The sequence below is a fragment of the Strongylocentrotus purpuratus genome, unplaced genomic scaffold, assembly GCF_000002235.5.
Source record: "Strongylocentrotus purpuratus isolate Spur 01 unplaced genomic scaffold, Spur_5.0 spur5_scaffold_12, whole genome shotgun sequence".
NCBI lineage: Eukaryota > Metazoa > Echinodermata > Echinoidea > Camarodonta > Strongylocentrotidae > Strongylocentrotus > Strongylocentrotus purpuratus.
In genome coordinates this window covers 9,287,545-9,310,202 of record NW_022145597.1, presented here as the reverse complement: position 1 = coordinate 9,310,202, position 22,658 = coordinate 9,287,545, and the positions used below count along the sequence as shown (strand labels likewise).

At 39.8% G+C, this 22,658-nt stretch overlaps 2 protein-coding genes across 2 annotated transcripts in view; one reads left to right on the top strand and one right to left on the bottom strand.

The window, feature by feature from the left end:
- LOC578533 (protein unc-80 homolog) overlaps positions 1 to 10,401 on the bottom strand; it is a 58,401-nt gene extending 48,000 nt beyond the window's left edge. The window contains exons 1-12 of the mRNA XM_030981785.1: positions 10,294 to 10,401; positions 9,817 to 10,010; positions 8,895 to 9,116; positions 7,979 to 8,114; positions 6,850 to 7,164; positions 5,314 to 5,460; positions 4,622 to 4,759; positions 3,907 to 4,103; positions 2,567 to 2,773; positions 1,832 to 2,044; positions 1,480 to 1,618; positions 503 to 684 (exon numbers count right to left, since the gene is read on the bottom strand). Of these exons, the coding sequence (XP_030837645.1) occupies positions 503 to 684; positions 1,480 to 1,618; positions 1,832 to 2,044; positions 2,567 to 2,773; positions 3,907 to 4,103; positions 4,622 to 4,759; positions 5,314 to 5,460; positions 6,850 to 7,164; positions 7,979 to 8,114; positions 8,895 to 9,116; positions 9,817 to 10,010; positions 10,294 to 10,390 (2,187 nt within the window). The 5' untranslated portion in view covers positions 10,391 to 10,401. The remainder of the gene's footprint in view (positions 1 to 502; positions 685 to 1,479; positions 1,619 to 1,831; positions 2,045 to 2,566; positions 2,774 to 3,906; positions 4,104 to 4,621; positions 4,760 to 5,313; positions 5,461 to 6,849; positions 7,165 to 7,978; positions 8,115 to 8,894; positions 9,117 to 9,816; positions 10,011 to 10,293) is intronic.
- A 7,221-nt stretch (positions 10,402 to 17,622) lies between these two features.
- Positions 17,623 to 22,369, top strand: LOC588188 (tubulin alpha-1 chain-like). Its single transcript, XM_030981784.1, has 3 exons — positions 17,623 to 17,722; positions 20,224 to 20,446; positions 21,141 to 22,369. Exons 1-3 carry the CDS (start codon positions 17,720 to 17,722, stop codon positions 22,271 to 22,273), a joined length of 1,359 nt encoding a protein of 452 aa, XP_030837644.1. The 5' UTR covers positions 17,623 to 17,719; the 3' UTR covers positions 22,274 to 22,369.
- The last annotated feature ends 289 nt before the right edge of the window (positions 22,370 to 22,658 follow it).

Genomic DNA, 22,658 nt, shown 5'->3' with positions numbered 1-22,658 from the left:
ATGTTCGTAGTCTACCAGGTACCCATTTAACACTTAGGTGGAGAGTGGCAAATTTAGAACAGCAAAATGTCTTGCCAAAGGACATTAGTCGGACACGAACCATGAGCCATATGATCTATAGTTCGGTGAGACCCTCTAGACCACGACACCTTTACAAACAAACACATCGTCTTTAAAACTAGATGAATAATGAGCCATGGAGAGTGACACATACATTGCTCATAAACTTTTAACAAACACAAGATCACGTACATCTATTCCCAAATGTAAGTCATGGTTTTTAATGAATGTGATTTACTGCAATGCTGGTCTAAACAATACACATCTACAGCATAATTTTCTATCTGAAATTATTTCACGTATCTTGGGGTAATTTTTCTGAAAAGTACTTAACCTTGGAGGTTGTCCAAGATTCGCATACATTGTATACATGCAGCTTACATGAACTTTTAGAATGTGAAGAGAGATGTGGTTAGGTATTATGACGATTATGTTATCAAACCTTGAATAAAATGGATGCCTTGTCTTCCATTCGAGGCCAGACCTGGTGACGGAATCTCCAGAGAACCCCAAAACGCTGGACAGCCTCCACTCTCTGACCTGCATCAACGTGGTGCATCTCTCCTGCAATCAACTGGTTGACCGCATCAGGAATCTTGACCGCACAGATCAGTACCAATGCAGCTATGATAACAATATACAACAACCATCATCAACATCGTCATCCTCATCAACAAAACATTATGATCAATGTCATCATCACCTTAATCCTCATCACTATTATTACAATCCACATGAAAATCACAAGTGAAACCATTGTACTACCATCATCACCATAATCACCACCTACATGTTTCATAATCAACATCATCATCGTCATCATATTCATTAACATCATCATCGTCATCATATTCCTTAACATCATTATCGTCATCATATTCATTAACATCATCAGCAGCAGCAGCAGCATCAATAACATCATCATGATCATCTACATCATCCACATCATCATCATCCTCGCCCTTATCATTATCTCCAGTACATAAGCATATACAAAACTATCTATTATAATCCTTTGCTTCATCCTCCTAATCGTGATCTTACTCATTCTCATCAACCGCAGGATATCACCATGGCAACCACACAGCATCTTTCTTACCAGCTGATCCTGCTAGTTTCTGGATATTATCTAGGAGATATCAGTATCCTCCTCCTCATCTTCCTCCTCCTCATCATCTACCATCATCACATTCAACATTGACACCCTTGTCATCATCCTCATCCTCATCATCATCAGTTACACCAACATCAACCTCCTTGTTTGGTTCATAAAGGGATGGTGAGGAGTATTCCAAAGAAGGATAAGAAGAACATCATAATCATTATCATCATCACTATCCTTCTCCTTTTCAAGAAGATCATTCTCATCCTCCTCAACCACAGGACATCACCGTGGCAACCACACAGCATCTTTCTTACCGGCTGATCCTGCTAGTTGCTGGCTTGTATCCAGGAGTAGCTCCCAAGACAGGGGCAAGATGTTGTCATAGAGTTCCTCACCAAGAATGGGAGCGGCTTTGGCGAGCAGGGAGAGAGGGGCGTGATACAAATCCATAGCCTGATAAAGACGATGATGGAGAAACAGAAAAGCACTTTTAGTTGTATATATAAACGGGGACCAACAAAAATTGGTAAATTTAAACCATCGACAACCAATTCCCTTATTTCCATTAACATTAAAATTCAAGGTTTTTTTAATTTCAATATTCCTTATAACTTTCAAACTTTAGAAACTGTCCATCCATGACAGAAAACTGATTAGACTCTGTACCTGTACTTTGAGATACTTCATGATGGGCGTGTCTACCACGTGGGGCCTTTCGAGGTCAAAGGGCAGGGTCATGGCCGAGTTGGCCACAGCAGAGTTGGTACGGCTGGTGGCGTTGTGACGGAACATGCTGACTTGACGATCCAGTGTGGAGGAGGTGCTCTCCCGCCTCAGTTCTCGGAAACTACGCAGGGTAGAGTGACCCTGGGTGCTCTCCTGTGACTCAAATAAAAACAAAACAAAAGAAATAAACAAATTACACAGATAGTGAAAAAGAAAAAAAAGGCACCATAACTCCATATCATCATTAAAAAGAAAGCATGTATTTAAGGTAACAGGGAACTAAATCAGATGAAACAATGGAAACGCAGGATGCACACACATATTTGTAACAGCTATAAATAGTGGCATGATTTTATCTTTATTAGAAGTTTGTCATTGCAGAATGAATACAGTTCTAAATGGAGGGAAAATTTGACGATAGATTTAGTTTGCAATACATGTACTGTGATTATTCATACATGTTAATTGATTGAATATATATTTTTTGTTTAATTGCCGAAACGATGAGGACAAAGTACAGAAAAAAAAACAATCGAGACTATAACTTCAAAGTCCAGAATTCCATCGACATGTATACATGATAAAGAAAAATTATCTTTCAGAAACAAATATATGAGCATGAACAGGTTTACATTCAAGAACACAATGATGAATTCAGACTGCATTTCTTTTTACCTTTCTCTTGGTTTTTGCTTCAAATCGTCTGACTTTCTCTTCCAACTCCTCGTCTCTGACCTTTGGAAACATCTCCTCCCCGTAGACCGCCCTCACAGCCTTCATCAGGCGGTAGCAGTTACGCTTCTGGCGCTCAAGGCAGTTGGGGTGGCAGCTGCGCTTGTGTTGGCAGAGGAAGTTACTCTTACTGGCAATCTCAACCACAACCTAGAAATAGAACAAAATGAAATTAAAGATTTTGAAAGATGACAACGAATGACATGTACTTTTCATTTTTGTGAATGCATGTGTTCGACTGTTCAAAACATGTCACAGCACAACTCCTTCAGGCACTATTTGTAGCACTAGCCTATTTTTGAAACTCAACACTAAACCAGCATTATATGTATACAAGCAAGTTGTATACTTTATCTAAACCCAAACTTTGACCTACGTCATGTAAAACCTAATCTTAATCAAAGGGTGTGGGTGAGAGTAAGTATGAGGGTGAGAGTGAGGATGTGGGTGAGGGTGTGGGTGAGGGTAAGTATGAGGGTAAGGATGAGGATGTGGGTGAGTGTGAGTGTGAGGATGAACGTGGGGTGAGGGTGAGGGTGGGGGTGTGAGGCTGAGGCTGAGGCTGAGGGTGAGGGTGAGGGTGAGGCTGAGGGTGAGGGTGAGGGTGAGGGTGAGGGTGAGGATGAGGATGAGGGTGAGGGTGAGGGTGAGGGTGAGGGTGAGGATGAGGATGAGGGTGAGGGTGAGACTGAGGATGATGAGGGTGAGGGTGAGGGTGAGGCTGAGGATGAGGCTGAGGATGATGATGAGGGTGAGGCTGAGGGTGAGGGTGAGGATGATGAGGGTGAGGCTGAGGCTGAGGCTGAGGCTGAGGATGATGATGGGGGTGAGGCTGAGGGTGAGGGTGAGGATGAGGGTGAGGGTGAGGGTGAGGGTGAGGGTGAGGGTGAGGGTGAGGCTGAAGATGAGGGTGAGGGTAAGAGCAAAGGGTCAGGGTCAGGGTCAGGGCAAGGGTCAGGGTTAGGGTTACAGATTGGGTTAGGATTAGGGTAAGATGAGGGTTTGAATGAAAACAAGGGTGAGGGTGGTTAGGTTCAAGGCGAGGGTCAGTGTGAGCATCAGAGTCAAGATCAACATCTGGGTTTACGTAAGGTTATGGTTAGGGACAGGATTAGGGTTGGGGTTACTTGTGGCATAGGGTACTCTGCAGTTGTTCCCATTTCTCTCTCCTTCCAATATGCAAATAAAGGAATGATCAAGCCAAAGTTGGTGTTTGAGCCCCCTTCTAACAAATACTAATAAACATTTTTCTCTGCTGCCACAGCCTACATGCATACACTCACTGGTATCCACGGCATGTTCTTGGTGAAGTCCACTTCCTCCAGCCCTCCCCCATCGGGCGTCGAGACCACCTCTGACAGGTCCTGTTCCTGCGGGCTGACCTGGTCACTGAATACGCTGCTCGTCTCACCAGTCGAGTCCTCATCGATAGAGATGGACGACACCTTACGCCCCTTGATAGATCCTGATCGGGCCAGACCTTTGATTATAAATAAAGATATTTTAAGATGAAATTCATTTAAAGAAATCTTACAATGTACAATGGTGTATCTATCCCATCACATACACATAAAAGTAAAAGATGTCACAGCTTTTTACATCTTTTTGAGGGGTACATACATAGAGTCCTCATCAATAAAGATGGATGATACTATACACAAGTCAATTTATTTGTTTTTCATTGATAAACTAGGCAGTAAACATCTTCCATTAAAATGGAAAAAACTACAAATGTGCATCTCTTTCAGAAAGAATAAACTATCTTTTATTGTCCGAACATAATGTATATCATTCAAATTTTGGGTTGGGAGTTGCTGCCATTGCACGTAAGGGGCTATATTTACCATCACAAACAAAGGAACAGCACATATGTGTATTTGTATAAAGCCTGCAAGAACATGAAATACACCTACATGTGCCAGTGTCATTATAATTATTACTAAAATGACTATTATCATTATGTGAGTGGTTTATTGACTGTGATGAAGAAGGCCTTACCATGTAAAGTATCTGGTCTACTGCTGCTACGATGTCTTCCTGTCGGTCTAGCTGTTGCATCTCGTCCCATGGGTGAGGTCGTGACCCCATGGCGTCTGAGAAGTCCGCCCCGGCTTGGCTTTCGAGCTTGCATGCCCACTGGAATTTAAAATGTCATCAAGAGTTCAAATAGAAAGCACAATTTCATTTTTTAATCATACATTTGGCATGCCTGATGGGTGAAATACACCCCCCCCCCCCCCCGAAAAAAAAAAAAAAAAATAATATTAATTATAGTACTTTGATAATTAAAACAATCAATCAAGGCTCCATCTTTACACACTTTCGAAGGAACATTGAAAACTTACTTACATTCAAACCCCTTTAACAGGTCAACAATGTCCTTAGCAAAGTTCATATCACATTTCAGGCAGTTATGCATTCAAGTTGTTTACTTTACACACGTTTCTATTTATTACAAAGATAATTGTTGTGCCAATATATATGTGAGAACAACAGCCCTATTACATCTAGAAACATATATGTATCATGAACATTTACATGTAGTATTAGGCATAACATAACAAGTATTAATATCACTGTTTTCAAATTACGGTAAGTGGCAAATGAAACATATGTTTGTTAAAATATAGGAGCATACACTTCTGAACATCCACCTTTAAAATATCTAAATGAAAGTATGGGTGTCATACCTCTTCTTTCTTCTTGTTCTACATTGTTGAGTTCTGTATTACTGCTGTGTTGTGAGTCGTCATCCCCTGCACCTCTCTCTTTCTCCCTCTCGCCAATCTTCTCAATTCCTCCTAGCGCAAAGCTGATCTTCCTTTCACTTCCCCATGCTGCAAAAGGAAAGATTATTAATAAGTTAAACAGAATGCAATCACACATGACAAAAGTATGAAAAGTGTTTTTATTTCATTACATGTGTCTTTGACCAACAAAAATTATTTTGGTCTTTTAAAATGAAAATTAGATAACACCAATGGGTATCATTCTTTTCCTAATTTCTAATGTTATACATATAAAAAGAAAAATCTGAGTTCTTTTGAATTTTTCAGAAATTACATGATGAAATTGCAAACTGTTTTCACATCTCACAAAGATACAGATACTACAATCCTTGCAGTTTGGGCTAAAGAAAATACAAGTACATTTATCAAGCTAAAATTCAAAATTTACATGGACAGTAAAGAAGGAGATATATCAATGAAGAAAATAGAGAGTAGGCCTATAGTCCAGCTGGACGACTTCTTCTTCAACAGACAACGATTCAGATCAGGGAATGATAAAGAATTATGAAATTACAATTACCTCATAAGAAATGTTATACCAAATATAGATGAATAACATATCACATGGGTAATGAATGCTAGTCAACAGAAAGATTATTAAATTTCAACCTTTCATGATTTATAAGATTAATTTATCAAATTGGCAATAACTTAACATCTACCAAAGATATGCATTGTACATAAGGTCTTGTACACATGTAATCTGCAAAGTTATATAATATCGGATCAAAATTTCATGACATAAGTTATTTTCATCCTGAACCAGGATGCTCATGTCGAATAGTATTCCCATGGGATACATGTATATTTCATGCCTAACTGGACAATTAGATAAGCGATAGAAGTGAAAGGTAACTCTTGGAAGTTACGAAAATTGTTCAACATGTTCGTGGCACAGATGCGGTTGAATGATAGAATTAAATCTCATTTTGGCTCTCAGCAGACAACATATGATTTGTTTGGAGCCAGAAGGGCGTTAACTTGTATACAAGAAATTTATGCCCTTAAAGGGATTGGGTATCTTTGTCTCAGATTCTGAAACAAAATCTTGAATTTAGCTCATGCTTAAATGATAATTACAAAACTTTAGGTCGGTCAGAAACCCCATTTTATAAGCCGATCGGTTGTCTGATTATCAAAATATTTATGATTGAAAATCAAAATTTCAACATTTGTTTTCCTAACGGTTTTTATTACACTATAGTCTATTGGAGAAATGTGTATGGTAAAACCAGTCACTCAAATATTTTTATCTTTTTGAGGCATTTCATGATTATTTTGAAGTTCAATTTTTCTAAGGCTTCAATATTACACCATGTCACAGACACTGATAATGCGTAGGGCCATGCATGTCAGATTTAACATTGTTAAACAGTGCCTTTAATGCCCTTAATGGCTCTGAACAGATATCATGTGAGCTCTGTAGATTTGACTTACAGAGTGGGCTATCCACGCTTGGATTGACGCAGATACTGTGTCTGGGATGCGGGGGACTGGACGTTGTGCTTGACCCGCTGGCGTTCCTGGTCGGTGGCTGAGGCGATGCGGGCGCCATGGTAACGGTAGGTATCTCCAAGAACTCAGAGTCCCTCGCCCCACGGTTCATGCCACTCAGACCTCCTCGATCCATCTTGCGTGGCTTGGGGAGGCTCTGAAGCGTCTCTCGGAGGAAGGAGGTGATTTCTAGGAGGAGCTGACAGGCGACCATCTTGAGAGCGTGAGGGCAGGCTGTTCCTTGAGGGTTGACGGTGGCTGGAAGAAATGACATCAACATGGAATAATAATAATAAGCACTTTACAGATATACTATTACCCCGGTCATTCAATTCAATACTTGCCCGCGCACACTGTGTGCACAATTTACACTCCCTGTGGATTATTCCACCCAGGTGTTACTTGACCCTCAAAAACTGTTTGACCTACAATGACGGTGGTATCCTACCGTGTATCCATTTAACACTTGGGTGAAGAGTAGCTAGTGCAGGTTAAAATCGTGCCAAAGGATATTAGTGCCTCTATTTTATTATACTAGACTGTTGGCTACTGAATTCCCTTATCTCCCCAGGCCTACAAAAAAACACTGTTCCTTCCCTATTACTATTAAATCAATGGGGTGTTTGTATCTTTTTAAATTCAGATAAGACAGGAATATGAAGCACAATGTTTTGATTTCATCTCTTTCTGTCAAAGCACTGTTTGAGACAGTTTAACACAATACTGTCTTACTGTTTGATTGATCCAAATTCATCACAAGTCCCCTTATCAATCGCAAATAAGTTGCGATTAATATCAACTCTTTATAATTTATTTTGTCAAAGCACTTTATGAGACAGTTTAACACATCAGGGTCCTGTCTTATAAAGAGTTTTGATTGATCCAAATTAAGTCCCCTTATCAATTGCAAATAAGTTGCGATAAATATCAACTCTTTATAAGACGGGGCACAGGTGGGAAAGCGGCTATAGTAATAATAATAATAATATTTAGCTTTAATATAGCGCTTAATACAATGTCTCTAAGCGCTTTACAAATATACTATACGTAACTTGTCAAAGAAATCTCATACCTTCATCAAGGAAGTCCTCTTCATCATCTTCTCTGCGAAGTCTTTTCTTGAGCCCTTCATCTCTCACCTTTCCGACAACATGGAGAACGTTCTGAGATTCTTGCTTCTCAATCTCCTCTAGACGGGTACCAATGGCCTGTTGGGAAGATTGAAAATGGTTTCGTTAAAAATGTTATCACCTTTCCATGTACCCTCACCATTTTTTTCCTTTCCTGTATACACCATCACCATCATCATTGCAATCACCATTATTAACACAATCATAGTCAAATAGATCGTAATTGTCTCCATCTCCATTAGCGTACCCATCACTAATATCATCACCATGGCTTTGTCATTATTGCTATCATCTACATCACCACCACTCATCATCTTCATAAAAACCATTACAGGTACCACTTCCGTAAAAACAATTATCATTTAAATCCTCAACAGTGTCTCTAGCCACTATCACTTTTTATTACCATCATCATTACCATCAGCATTCTAATCATCCCTATCATAAGTACCATCACAATTATCATATTCATCATCATCACTAACACCATCACTACCATCATCATCACCATCATCACCACGATCACCACCACCATCATCATAATCATCCCCATCATCATCACCATCATTACCACCACGATCATCAACATCCCTATCATCATAATTATTAACATTATAACATCATCTTCACTATCTCTATAATTATCATCATCATCACCTGTATCATAATTAGCATCATCAATGTGGAGGCAGCAATGGCAAACGCACGTTCCCCGAGAGTTACTTTAGTTTTGCCATCTCCATTACTATCATTAACATTATCATTAGGATCAATATCACCATCTAACCGTCATTATCATAAAATGCATCACTTTGGGGGGTACCATCAATAAGAATTCTCTTGAACTTAGATTGTTACCTCAGCCCACAAGTAGAACATCTTCGCAGCCGTCCTCTGCAGGGAGGCGTGTTTACGGTAGCAGGAGGATGTCCCCCTTGAACCAAACACATTGCTCAGGCCCCGCCCCCTGGCTCCCCGGACATTGAAGCGCATCCAGTCAGGCCAGTCGCCATAGTTACAACGATGCACAAAGTGACAGCATTCTAAGAAGAGAGCTGCCCTCGCGACCACTGGAGCATGCTGTAAGAAAAAAAAAGATAATATAATAATGCTTTAAACTTTATACATGGAGAAGAAAATTCTTTTCTCTCCATTGTATACATTTAACATGTAATAAGTTGGCACCTCTCCTTTATAGTTATGCGTTGCACACTGTATGAAAAATTAAAAAATTTTATGGCATGAAAATTATTGCACATGAACACTGTTTAGCACAGCACAACATAGACATCAATGTGCAATATGCAAGTACATATAAGTAGAAATTAGGAAAGGGAATAAAGCAAGAAGATGTATGAAGTTGAGAAATAGGTGATGTTCAAGTTTGAGGAAAAAGAGTTATACCATGATATGATTCAAGACAAAGACAGAACAAGGAATATGAAAAGGGAATACGGAAAAACAAGTTTGGGAAGAAATAAGGACAAAAATGAGCAAGAAGCATATGAAAGAAAAAAGGAAAAGGAAAAGAAGACAAGGGAGAAAAGATTTAGGAAAGGAGAATAACAAGAGAAAAGTAACACAAGAGAGAAGAGTTAAGGGTTAACTTCAGAAAAGCTGAAGTATTATGGAACATCTTATAGAGAAAAAAAAACATATGGAAAAATGGGAAACAGAGAGAAAGGAGAAAAGAACAAAAGAAGAAGACCACAAAGAAGAAGAAACAAATTAATTGATGCAGGTTTGCATTGATAGCTATAGATTATAAAGCAACACCCACCAGATCAAGAGCGGCGGCCAAGAACTCTGCATCCGGCACGTTGCCAGGGTTACAGCAATCCATGAGGAAGGTCAGGCGTTTCATCCCGGCTGCCACGGCTACCTTGTTGACTGGTCTCTTCTCCCTCTCTCCTGTCATTTCCACAGAGTCAGAGGCATCCTCCTCTTCTTCAATCGACTTGGGAGTCTCACATTCTGAACGAGGAGAAGAAGAAGTAAAGTGGAATCTTGTTATAACAAATTCTTCATTAACATCATCATCAATTAAGCTGTTGACTGCAGAATTTTCTCGTACTCAAAGACTAACACATGGACCACCCGGTTTCTGTAGACAATGGGTTAATGTCAGTCCCTCACCATCACCATTAAAGTGGTAGAACATCACCATCACGCCACCATCTTCATCATCACTTTACTACCACCATCACTTATCATCATCCCTTTATCATCCTCCCTGTAGAAACCAAATCCTTCTCACCATCTCTATCATCGGACGTTGGATCTCTCTTGCTCTTCTTCCTGAACTTGATGAAGAACGGGTGATCCTCCATCTTCTTCTTTCCTCCTCCTCCCATGTGGATGTTTGTATGGGCCTCCTATAAAACACAGTCAAATATAAAGTACATGAGGAAACAATACTACAACATCAGACCTGCCAACCTCTTGGAGTTCAAAAACTGTATACTTTAATCCCAAAAGTTGTATTTTACTGACAAAAGTTGTATTCTTAAAAATAAACACGGACTTTTACGCAGATCAATGCCTCGTACAGTTCCTACATACAGGAAGATTTTTTTTAAGGGTCATTGATTGAATATGCATGATTTCGTCACGACTGGTGTGTTCGATGAACCAATGGACATCCCCAAATTGCCTATGTGAGATGTTTGTAGGATACTTCACAAGACAGAATTGGCATTTTACCATTGGAAATGGCACACACACACACACACATTTTTTTTTTTTTTTTTGAAAATCGTATTTTATTGAGGAAAATCGTACTATCGTATTTGCTTCTAAAAATCGTACGTAATACGACTAAATCGTACTGGTTGGCAGGTCTGCAACATGGGTGTATAATACCACTGACTTTCATGTTTATTGGCAAATGATTTCCACTCCTTTCCCCATCAATTTCCCATGTTCTGGAGATCATGCCTTGACACACATGCGTCCATCTCTTGCTGAACTTGCAAATGTACAGTTAACAACTAAATTATTGATACCCTTTGTAAATTTGATGGGTTTTTTTTTCTTTCTTTTTTCGTAACTTGGAAAGGAAAGGTGGACTACCGGTAGTTGAATTAGGGCATATGTTGAATACATTTAGATGCAGCAAGCTTTGATATGTCATATTCTCAAGAAAGATTTTTTGGAACAATTCAATTTTTCACATACAAATTTTTCACATACAAATTTAAAGAATAGACAATTTTGTTCACCTTCATTTATTCCACCTTAATGGACATCCAAAGTTACACCGTTATTTATATTTAAACCATTTTAATGTTCTTTAATTTGGTCCTAAGAAGCTAGGAATGGATCAAATTGGCAAGAACTAGCTGCATGCTAACCTTCTTGGTCCTGCCTGGCGTATCCTGGGGTTGGGGTGTCGACAGCTCCGGTGAGCCCTCCTCCCCCGGTATGATACTTGACCGAATGGCCCTGTTACGCCAGGTCGTCACCGCTTGGGCTGTAAGAGAGGTCCGAGAGAATCCTGTTTGATTAGCAGTAAAGGTATGCAAAAGGAGTACGTCCTATGGTGCTTGCCATGGTGTTAATATTAAACACTTATTAGCTAACTTGTAAATAGAATTGGGCCTTAAATGCTTCCCTGAGGAACACCACATGTTATAGGCATTATATAGCTACCGGGAATGTAAAATGTACAACCTATATATGCCTTCCTACTGTATTTTGGCAGATACATGTATAGTTAAACCTGCTTTAGTGACCACCTGGACAGAAAGACCAGCTGTCTATAAAGACCTGCACATTATTTTTGTTTTCCCTTGAAACGGTTTCCAATTGAAACGTGTAACAAACCAAACTGTACATAAAGGCCACCATTTTATGAAGACTATTTTTCTTGCCTCCCTTGAGTAAGCTTAATAGACAGGTTTCACTATAGTAACATACATGTACATGTCCATCAAATGAATGAGGATTGCTCCGGAATGTGTTATAAACACTATACAGTCGCATTGCTGGTTGATTGCTTAACTGCAAAAAAATACTGGATGAAATTACTTCAACATGTGAACCTGTACCCAATGCTGACCTAAAATCCAATTACAACTCTAGCAAATAGCCACAGAATCTTTGAGAAAACACTAGTTGAATTTTCAATAATATAATCTGGATGCACCAATATACATTCAGTTTATCTCACCCCAAGTTACATTCATGAATTATGAACATGAATAGCAGCAAAATGTACTGACACAAGTAGCTGCATCCACAGAGCAGAAGGCATAATAGTTTTGCCCCTTGCCACCCCCCCCCCCCCCCATGATTGACTGATTGATTTCATTCTCCAAGCCTCCAACATACAACAATATAAAAGAAAAACGGATCAAAATTAAGTCAGCTTGAACAGGATAACCCACGAAAGCTAGAGAGCTTATTTCCAGTGGGCTCCCCGACACACATGTTCAAAAATAAAAAGTTAAAATCTTATTATTGACGGACAGATAAGTAAAAGAACTTATTAAAGATAATGATGATGATAATAATAATAACATGAAACTGACAATGATAGATATGATAATAAGTACAAGAAAAATAAGAAGATGAAGACAAGAAGAAGATGACGATGAAGAAAAGAAGAAGAAAAGGAAGAAGAAGAAAAAGAAGAAGAAAAAGAAGAAGAAGAAAAAGAGGAGGAAGAAGAAGAGGAAATAATTATGAATAATTATGTTGAATTTCTATAACGTACAAAACATAAGTGTATACAGAATTAAAAAGTAGAACCCGCAGAAAAGAAAAGTGTCTGTGCTATTTCAATCATATAACATATCATTCGCTTCTCTTCTCTGACTCTCAAGTGTTAGGTAAGTTCCTTTAGTTTTCTATTTCCTTGATATCATTAGGAAGGGAATTCCAACGTTTTATGGAAATGTAATAACCAGTTTCCAATACTAGTACTCTTTCTGGAAAGTTAAAGTTAAATCGGCTATTTCTTGTATTATAATCATGTAAGTCAGTAACAAGATCGAAGTTGGAACTATAATGATTTGACCTTGTATGATAATCATATTTTATGCACCTGATGCAATACAAGTTCTTTTGATCATTGGTTGACCTCAAGAAAACCAGCTGTAGAAAGTTCGCTGCAGCCAACAATGAGTTCTTGGACCAGAACAGTTGATGAATCTCACCATTTTGTTCTGTATCATTTTCAAATTCTTTTGATCTGACTTGTTTATGATACTATACCATGCAGGGTTAGCATAGTCAAATTAACATTGCATAAGAGCTAAACAGATTATACGTCTTGCTTTTAAATCCGTACAACTTTGAAATCTGTACAAAATTTCAGACGAGAATTTTCTTTTTTTACAACTGATTCTACTAAAGATGAAATTGAAATTGCGCTAGCCAACTCGATGCCTAAATACTTCGCAGATTCTTGTCTCTCGACTACTTGATTATTGTGGGTCACTTTGAATTCAAATAACTTTTTAGAACTGCTTTTAGAACAAAATAAAATGCTTTCTGTTTTTCCCAAGTGTAAATAAAGTTTATAATCAGTCATCCAATCGACAAACGTAGACAGCTATTCACTGAGCTTTTCCTCAAGATATTCAGTGGATTAGGATTTCAATACAGTAGAATGCTGTCATCTGCGTACAATAATAGTTCAAAGTCTTTTATACAAAATACACATATCTATCATTGATATAACATGTAAATATAATTGGCCCTAAAATGCTTCCCTCAGGAACACCTCACGTTATAGGCACTAGCTAGCTTGAAACGAATATCATGAATGGCCATTACTTTGTGTAATACCAACGTAAATACCAACAAAGCGCACTTGGGAAGTTTCTGTCCTCAAGTAATCAGTCAAATGAATGTCGAAAACCAGGTTTAAATCATAAATTATATCATTTTCTTTGAAGTATTTTTCAATTTGAACACAGATCAATTTTTCTAGAATCTTTGATTTTTATAAAATGGAGTCACTTTCGCTATTTTCATATCCTCTGGAAAAGTACTCATCAAGATCATGTAGAAAGGTTCATTGAGTAACATAAAGGCTTTATATAAAACCTTCGTACCATCTTTCAGAAATTTAGCTGGAATCATATCTAACCCAGTACTTGTTGATACATTCAATTTACTTAACTCATTGAAAACAAATCGTTCACTGATTGGTAGGCTAATATAAACTCGGCGAAGCTGTTTTTACGTACACATTTTCTTTAAAACTCACGAATACAATCCTTGTCTGCGCTGAACTAATTTGGCAGCCACATTTGTAAAATAAGAATTGAATTCATTAGCGACGGCCATCTAATTATCCTGACATAATTCCCCATCGATTGTTAAGACAGATTCTTCTTCTTTTTTCTTTTTTTCTTCTTTTTCAATCCTTAGCTTATTAGATTCTGCCAAAGCCTTTCCGAATCATGTTAATTGTTTTTATCTTGTTTTGTAAGTAATCGAGTTTACCCTTTTTCACCTCTCTTTGGACCATATTTTTTAATACCCTGTATATTTTATAAAGCATCTCATCTTTCAGTTTACTCTATTATTTACTCAATTTTTTGTATACGATATTTTTCTCTTGAATTAGGGAAAGAATATCTTTAGTCACCCAAGTTTATGATCTTTGTTTTATTCGTATCCGTTTCAGTGGCGCTATCATATTCAAAGTTGAGATTTAAAAAATGTTAAAATATTGACCGTGCCTCATTTACATCTGTACAGTCAGTTATTCCCGACCAATCAACATCATATATTAATAATTGAAGATTGAAAGTCTCTTCCGTATATTTTTTTGTGGATCTGATATCAGTAGTCCTGTGATGACATATAAGCCAAAAATCTAACATTTTTCCGTGTACAGAAAGTTTTAAAAAATGGTCGCTAGTACCAAGATCAAGGACACCACTTTGACTTATTTTGTTTTGTTTGCTACGACGCGTCGTGATCCAGTAGAGAAGAACATGTAGGTGTAACTCGCGTTGCTTATTTAATGAGTTGACTAAACCCGTGAAGAAGACTCAACAAGTCCATGTATTTTTTTTTAGCCAGTGGCGATTTGTAAAGACAAATATTCATGTCTCCTAAAAGAATAGTTCGTCATTCTTCTTCAATATAGGCCTATCAAGAATATTGGACAATTTCTCGATAAATTGTATTTCGGAGGTCTATAGAACGCTAACAACAATTGGTTTTGACTTTGGTATAAGCAAATTAATCCACAGGGATTCCGTATCTCCAGTCCTTATAGCACTCCCACCTGGCATTCCTGGCCGGATCATCCTTTGCATATCGTCTTTTCGTTTGATAAATAGCATTCCTTTCCAGTAAAGGTACCCCCCCCCCCCCTCCCCCTCAAAAAAAAAAATGTGATTGAATCAACCATCATTAAAAAATTGCAACAACCCCAAAATAAGCAAGGCTGACCAGGGGGGGGGGGGGGGGGGGTGTGTTTCACAAAGATCCTAAGTTGATCTTTTCTCGAGGTTGGACTTAACAGTTATGGAAAGCCATTAATTAGCATCTATGAAAATATTTTTGTAAAAGTTACTTTAAAAGGCATTAATGTTGATTCGAATCCTACATATTTTCCATAATCAAGGAGATTTAATGTTCTTGATGTGGAATTTATAAAAAGTCTAAAATACTTGAATTTTAGCTTTTGAATATAGTATACTTTATTTTACGGCTACAAATGGCTCTCCATAGTTTTTAAGTCCAACTTAGAGTTAAGTTTGACTTAGGATCTTTGTGAAACACCCCCCAGTTGTTAACCTAACTGCTAATGGCAATCATAAATTTGGTCAAAAGATAAACATATAAATACTTAGCACACACGCACACTGAAAAAAAGGGAATGCTGTTTCATATATAACAAATAAACATACATTCATTCTGTTTAAGATGATATGCGATTGGAATCGTATACAATTATTCACATAATTATGTTTGAGCATAATAATAATAATATAGAGTATTTGATCCAACTCCACATGAATAATGTGTTCGAGGCGCAATGGAGAATAAAAACTACAAGTACACGAAAATACAACCCAAAATGAACATCAACAACGTGCAAGTAAATCTACTGGAAAGCCGCTTAGTTTTGAAGGCATTTTTAAAGCAATCTACACTTGAAATATAATATATTTATTGATTCCATAGGTAAGGTCCAGCGTGTGCAAATGACCTACCCCCCCCCCATGATTTATCCCCCATAGCCATTTAATAATAGGGGGGGGGGTAGGCACTACTTTTTTTTTTTGCTCAACGGGAGGGGGACCACTTTTTGTTGGGGGGTGTGCCCATTTTCATTCTTTGTTTAAAAGGTTTCATTCTTTGTTTAAAAGGTAGAATTAACGTTACCATCATGTTTTAAACCTGTTTTTATGCCAGGCGGGGGCCCGCGGGCCAGTCGCCCCCACCCCCCCCCCCCGGACCCGCTCCTGTTGGAAGATATATATGCATGCTGCCCAGGAGTTCGGATTCCAACTCCCTGGTATGCCTTGGTATTTTTTCTTCTTCAAATCTAACTCAAATCATAAACCTTCTGAATTACCCTGATAAGGTTCAGAAATCTGCAAAAGACACCTGCCTATATTCAGGCGCGTACGCAGGATTAAGAGGACATTTTTATTTTTTTTTGGTCCCAAATTTTTTTCGCAACAAATCAGCCAGCCGCTAAATAAGCGGACATTTTTTGGTCCCAAAATTTGAATTTAAATTTAGATTCGTGGGGGTCATCCATTACCATAATTGTTTGTTTAATTTTAAAAAAAGTCAAAGGGGGGGGGGGGGGGGGTTCGTCCAAAACATACACATAACAAAGTCAAAGGGGGGGGGGGTTCACCCCCCCCCCCGCGTACGCGCCTGACTATATTTCACTTGAGATCAGTGGCGTAATGTCATGAGTAAACCTTTTTTGAGGGGGCAGAAGAAAAAAAACCCGGAAAATCATGTTATTTCAGCAACCGTTTGTAAATCACTGGTATCAAATTCGAAATAAATCACTTTTTTGGGGGGAGTGGCATGCCCCCCCCCCCATCGATCAGTATACGTCAGTGCTTGAGATAATGTGTATTTTTCGGAAATGACGTACATATAATCTCCATATAATATATACCGGAAACCAACCAAAGGCGCCAAATATACTCTTCCGTTTCTTCTCTTTGATCGCTATCTTTTGGCGCGGCTTGCATATTTTGTATGCATAATTATATTCACCGGTTATTTAGAGTATATTCTGCGGGCACATATGACACATCGCGATATTTCATGTAAAATAAAGACAGATATCCCAAAGAGGCAAAGACCACTTTACTTGTGATGTGGTAGACTCGTAGGGTGTCCTTATCGTATAAACACAATCTTATGAAATTGAATTCAGAGGAAAATTAAAAAATTGGGTCAAAAAGTCCCACTTTGATGAGTCTGTTTTTATACAACTGACAGACTAGATAAATAACTGCGATGGTTTACGTGCCGCGCCAGTTCCAACCAGCCAGTTCGGAGCTCAGAACTGGAAATGACGCATTTGTGCTCGCGCTCCGGCGCGGGGCCGGAGAAAATATGTATAAAAACAGACCAACCCTCTGCGGTTTCATTCATTGATTGCTGACGACACATCAACGTTGTGAGCAAGCTTGTGAAACCCTTTTTTTACACTACAAAGAAACAAGAAAGCCTCATTCAATATGGTAAGAGGATTTATATTCATCTCTTTAGCACAATTAAGATTACTATAATGTTAGGCGTACAGTCTAATCTTGAGCAGCAAGTCGTAAGTTTTGCCATAAATTATCATTATCAACAGCATGAAAAAGGTAAAAAAATATTTTTTCTTGAAAAATAATTTTTTTTAAAAACATATTCATATCATATTTATTCACATATTGATACCATAAAAACACAGATTTATATGCACACGGACGAGGGCCGAATGTCTTGTCGAAACATTGATTTGTTTGGGCGGGATATTTGACATAGGATAAAGCATTGTGCTTGGCTAGCACTGCTGAAGTCAGAATTACAATGTGGCCGTGTGTATCGTGACGATATGCACCATGGCCCATGCACCAAAAACTGCCTAATTTTTTTCTTTTTCGTTGACGTGGTGCGGGCACTATGTAATACATTTATTAAAACTAGCATAAATTCTAGGCTGATGTTCATTTGCAAAAAGTCCTCACTCAAACGAGAAAATTGTCTATTCACGCATTTTACGGTTTACACAACGCCCTTGTCATTGGGAACAAAATGGATGCCTTTCCACACAGTATACAAATAATGCATGCAAAACTAGCTAGCATGCACAGTGCGTGTATGGCGCACGTGCATGTTATACACGGGATGTCGGAAGCTAGCCTATGCACACGATGTAGGTGCAGCGAGAGGAAATGTACGTTGCCGTTTTGAAAGAGGTTGCACTGATCGGAAAAATGTGATGAACTCGTAGAAATCACACTATGTCGCGATTTCTATGGATTATGTCTAGTAAATTATTCCAGTGAATGATCAAACAAAATAAATATGCAAAACTTCTTGAATATGATGTTGATTCATTTTTAATAGATTTAGACTCTAATTTAACTAGAATCTAGGTCTAGAGTCTACAAGATTTAAGTGCACACGTCCACATTTTTTTCTTTTTGAGTAATAAATAAATTGCCCATAAGGGGGGGGGGGGGGGGGGGGGGGGGGGGGGGGGGGGTAGGAGTGTTGAGTAAAATTCGTTTTGCTCAGGGGGGGGGGGGGGTACGTGTTTAGTAATTTTTTTTTCTTGTTCAACTCAAGGGGGAATCCCGGCCCCCCCCCCCCACTCAGTGTTATTTAGGGTACGCATATGCTCGTTCCCTCTTTTTGAAAGCACCCCCTATCTGAGGACTGCCAACATTTCCAAACCCCCCTTTCGCGGGCTTTTCCTGCCTTGGAGACCCCCCTAAATCAGAAAAATGCTCAATTTAACCCCCTAAATTCGGAATAATTTCTTAGGAGTCCAAAGAGATGAGAGAAAAAAAGAAAAAACACCCCCTTTTTAAAGAAATCTCCGGGTAAAAAGTCAAATACACCCCTTTTTTTACAATTCTTGGGCCGGACTTTGTCGCACGAAAAGTACCCCTTTACCGGACATTTTGGCAACACGCATGCGGTCATTCCGACCCCTGAGTGGGGGGGGGGGGGGGAATTGAGTTTTACAAAATTTGCTGGGGGAGTGGGGGTATTGAGTAAGAACAAATTTGCTCAATGGGGGGGGGGGGGGGGGGTGTTGAGTAAAAAATAATTGCTCAATGGTGGGGGGGGGGGGGGGGGGGGTTGGGTATGTGTTTATTTAAAGTTTTTTTGGCTCAAGGGGGAATTGAGTTTTCACAAATTTGTTGGAGGTGGGGGGTATTGAGTAAATAATGCTCACTTTCACTCCTGAAGAAAAAAATCCTCTAAGCAGTTCCCCCAAAGTTAACAGCCCCGAGTAAGGCCACGTAACAAAAATGAAGCATTTCTCGTCCCCGCCCGCCTCCTTTTTTAATAGGCCTGGCCAGCTAAAATTAGCATGGCAGCCATCTTGGGGAAAAATTGCAAAATAGTAAATAGAAATGTCTTGCCTCCTCCTTTTTTTTAAAACTTTGGACGAGAAACACATTATTTTTGTTATTTGGCTTAACAGGTTAATTGATATATCTCGTCATTAGGCCTAGGTCCCAGGGAAAGAAACATCCATAAATTTGAATGTTAGTTATTCAGGGCTGTCAAGTGTCAACCCTCCCGCATTTGGAGGGAGTCTCGCGCCACCACGTTCATTCTCCCGCCGTCCCATCACCTCGTAGCGGGAGACTCCCCCCACCATGCCCTTCCTCCCGCTTTGATGTAGAATCTCCCGGTGGTTTATAAAAAAAATTCTCACCAAACATGGTAACCACAATTTTACCTCTTTCTTTTTGCTCAAGGGGGGAGGGGTTTAATTTAACTTGACACTAAAAAAGTAATACACAGTGATTTTAAAAGTCACCCACACCCCCCCCCCCCCCCCCCCCCCCCCCCCCCCCGCAACAACTTGTTACACCTATGCAAAAGATTCACAATCTAGACTCTAAAGCAATTCCTTAGAAGTTTGTGTAACATCTAGGATAGTGGAGATAGGTAGGCCGAAAGAAAGGCCTTGATTCATCTGTAACAGATATTTTTCTTCTCTTTCAAAATTTAGCGTGAATGTATCTCAATCCATGTCGGCCAGTGTGGCGTGCAGATGGGCAATGCCTGTTGGGAGTTGTATTGCCTGGAGCACGGCATCCAGCCCGATGGCCAGATGCCCTCAGACAAGACCATCGGAGGTGGTGACGACTCCTTCAATACCTTCTTCAGCGAGACTGGAGCTGGCAAGCACGTTCCCCGTGTTGTCTTCGTCGATCTCGAGCCAACCGTTGTTGGTAGGTTTTTTTCCCACAAATTTGAAATCATGTTGTTTTATGCCAAAACTATCCTGATAACGGGGCAAAAGGTAGTGCCATTTTTTCTTAATGATCCTATAATTATTACTTTGTTTTGAAAGTACAATAAGTGGTAACTTGTAAATGGCATTTACATGTACTCACCAGTTGTGCACCTACATTTATCAGTGTTTTTAATATATCCTGAGGACAATGTAGTGTATAGAGAACATCTTCCGCATACCAGTATTTATTTCAATTACAAAAACTGAAAGGAAAGAAAAAAGGACGACATCTAATTTGGAGATCTACAGATCTTCTAGTAAAAAGTCACAGTAGCCCTGTTTTGCATGCATTTTGAGTTGTTTTATAACAACGTTTGAAAGGAAAATGCCTGAGACGTTTGAAAGAGAATCATATATGAGCCATGTTTTTAATAGAGGTACAATGTAGTTGAAAGCCCCACTGCACTACTTGTAGCTACTTGCTCCCTCCATATAGAAAACAATGCGTAAGCGGTGCCCGTTGGTCCCCCATGGTCCTCTTTTTCTTATGTTAATTGAGAGCCGAGTTGAAGAGATAGCCACCTATCAGTTACCTCACTGGGTGGCCTAATACCCCCTGGCCAAACTAGTACAGACGGCCTTTAAAGATTGTTTTCAAGCAAGTTCTTCAATATTTCTGTTTATTTCAGATGAGATTCGTACCGGTACCTACCGTCAGCTCTTCCACCCTGAGCAGCTGATCACCGGCAAGGAGGACGCTGCTAACAACTACGCCCGTGGTCACTACACAGTGGGCAAAGAACTCATCGATCAAGTCCTCGACAGGGTCAGGAAGCTGGCTGACCGATGCACTGGCCTCCAGGGATTCCTCATATTCCACAGCTTCGGTGGCGGCACCGGCTCCGGCTTCACCTCGCTGCTGATGGAGCGTCTCTCCGTCGATTACGGCAAGAAGTCCAAACTTGAGTTTGCTGTCTACCCCGCTCCCCAGATCTCCACTGCTGTCGTTGAGCCTTACAACTCGGTTCTCACTACTCACACCACCCTGGAGCACTCCGACTGTGCCTTCATGGTCGACAATGAGGCCATCTACGATATCTGCCGTCGTAACCTTGACATCGAGCGTCCATCCTACACCAACCTCAACAGACTTATTGCTCAAGTCGTCTCCTCCATCACTGCATCTCTGCGATTCGATGGAGCCCTCAATGTCGATCTGACAGAGTTCCAGACCAACTTGGTGCCCTACCCACGTATCCATTTCCCCCTGGCCACCTATGCCCCAGTCATCTCTGCTGAGAAGGCCTACCATGAGCAGTTGTCCGTTGCCGAGATCACCAACTCCTGCTTCGAGCCCGCCAACCAGATGGTGAAGTGTGATCCTCGTCATGGCAAGTACATGGCCTGCTGTCTCCTGTACCGTGGTGATGTCGTCCCCAAGGATGTCAACACTGCCATCGCTACCATCAAAACCAAGCGGTCTATCCAGTTCGTTGACTGGTGTCCAACTGGCTTCAAGGTCGGTATCAACTACCAGCCACCCACTGTCGTCCCTGGTGGTGATCTTGCCAAGGTTCAGCGTGCCGTCTGCATGTTGAGCAACACCACCGCAGTTGCCGAGGCCTGGGCCCGTCTTGACCACAAGTTCGATCTGATGTACGCCAAGCGTGCTTTCGTCCATTGGTACGTCGGAGAGGGTATGGAAGAAGGAGAGTTCTCTGAGGCTCGTGAGGATTTGGCTGCTCTCGAGAAGGACTACGAAGAAGTTGGTGTCGATTCCGTCGACGCAGATGCAGAAGAGGATGAAGGTGAAGAGTATTAAACATTCCGTCAATTAGCACGGACATGGTAGACTTATCGTTTAAGTCATCTCCTTTACCACTTTTCTATTTCCCTCGGCCACCTACGCCCCAGTTCTGCTGAGAAGGTGTACCATGACATGAGCAGTTGACTGTTGCCGAAATCATCAAACTTAAATTTTAATCCGAACAAATTTTGCATTTTTTTATCCAGCAAACATCTCAATGATATTTTCTCGCCAAATAAGAGGCAATCAATTTATTGTTTAGTTTGGTGAACATCTTTTTTATACAAATACATGTGCATTATTTTTTGTTTAATGTAAACATTGTGGTCAATCCAAATGTGAGACTTTACAAATGTAGTAAATTATTTCGTAGTTCACTGATATATTGCCTGTCTTTCGC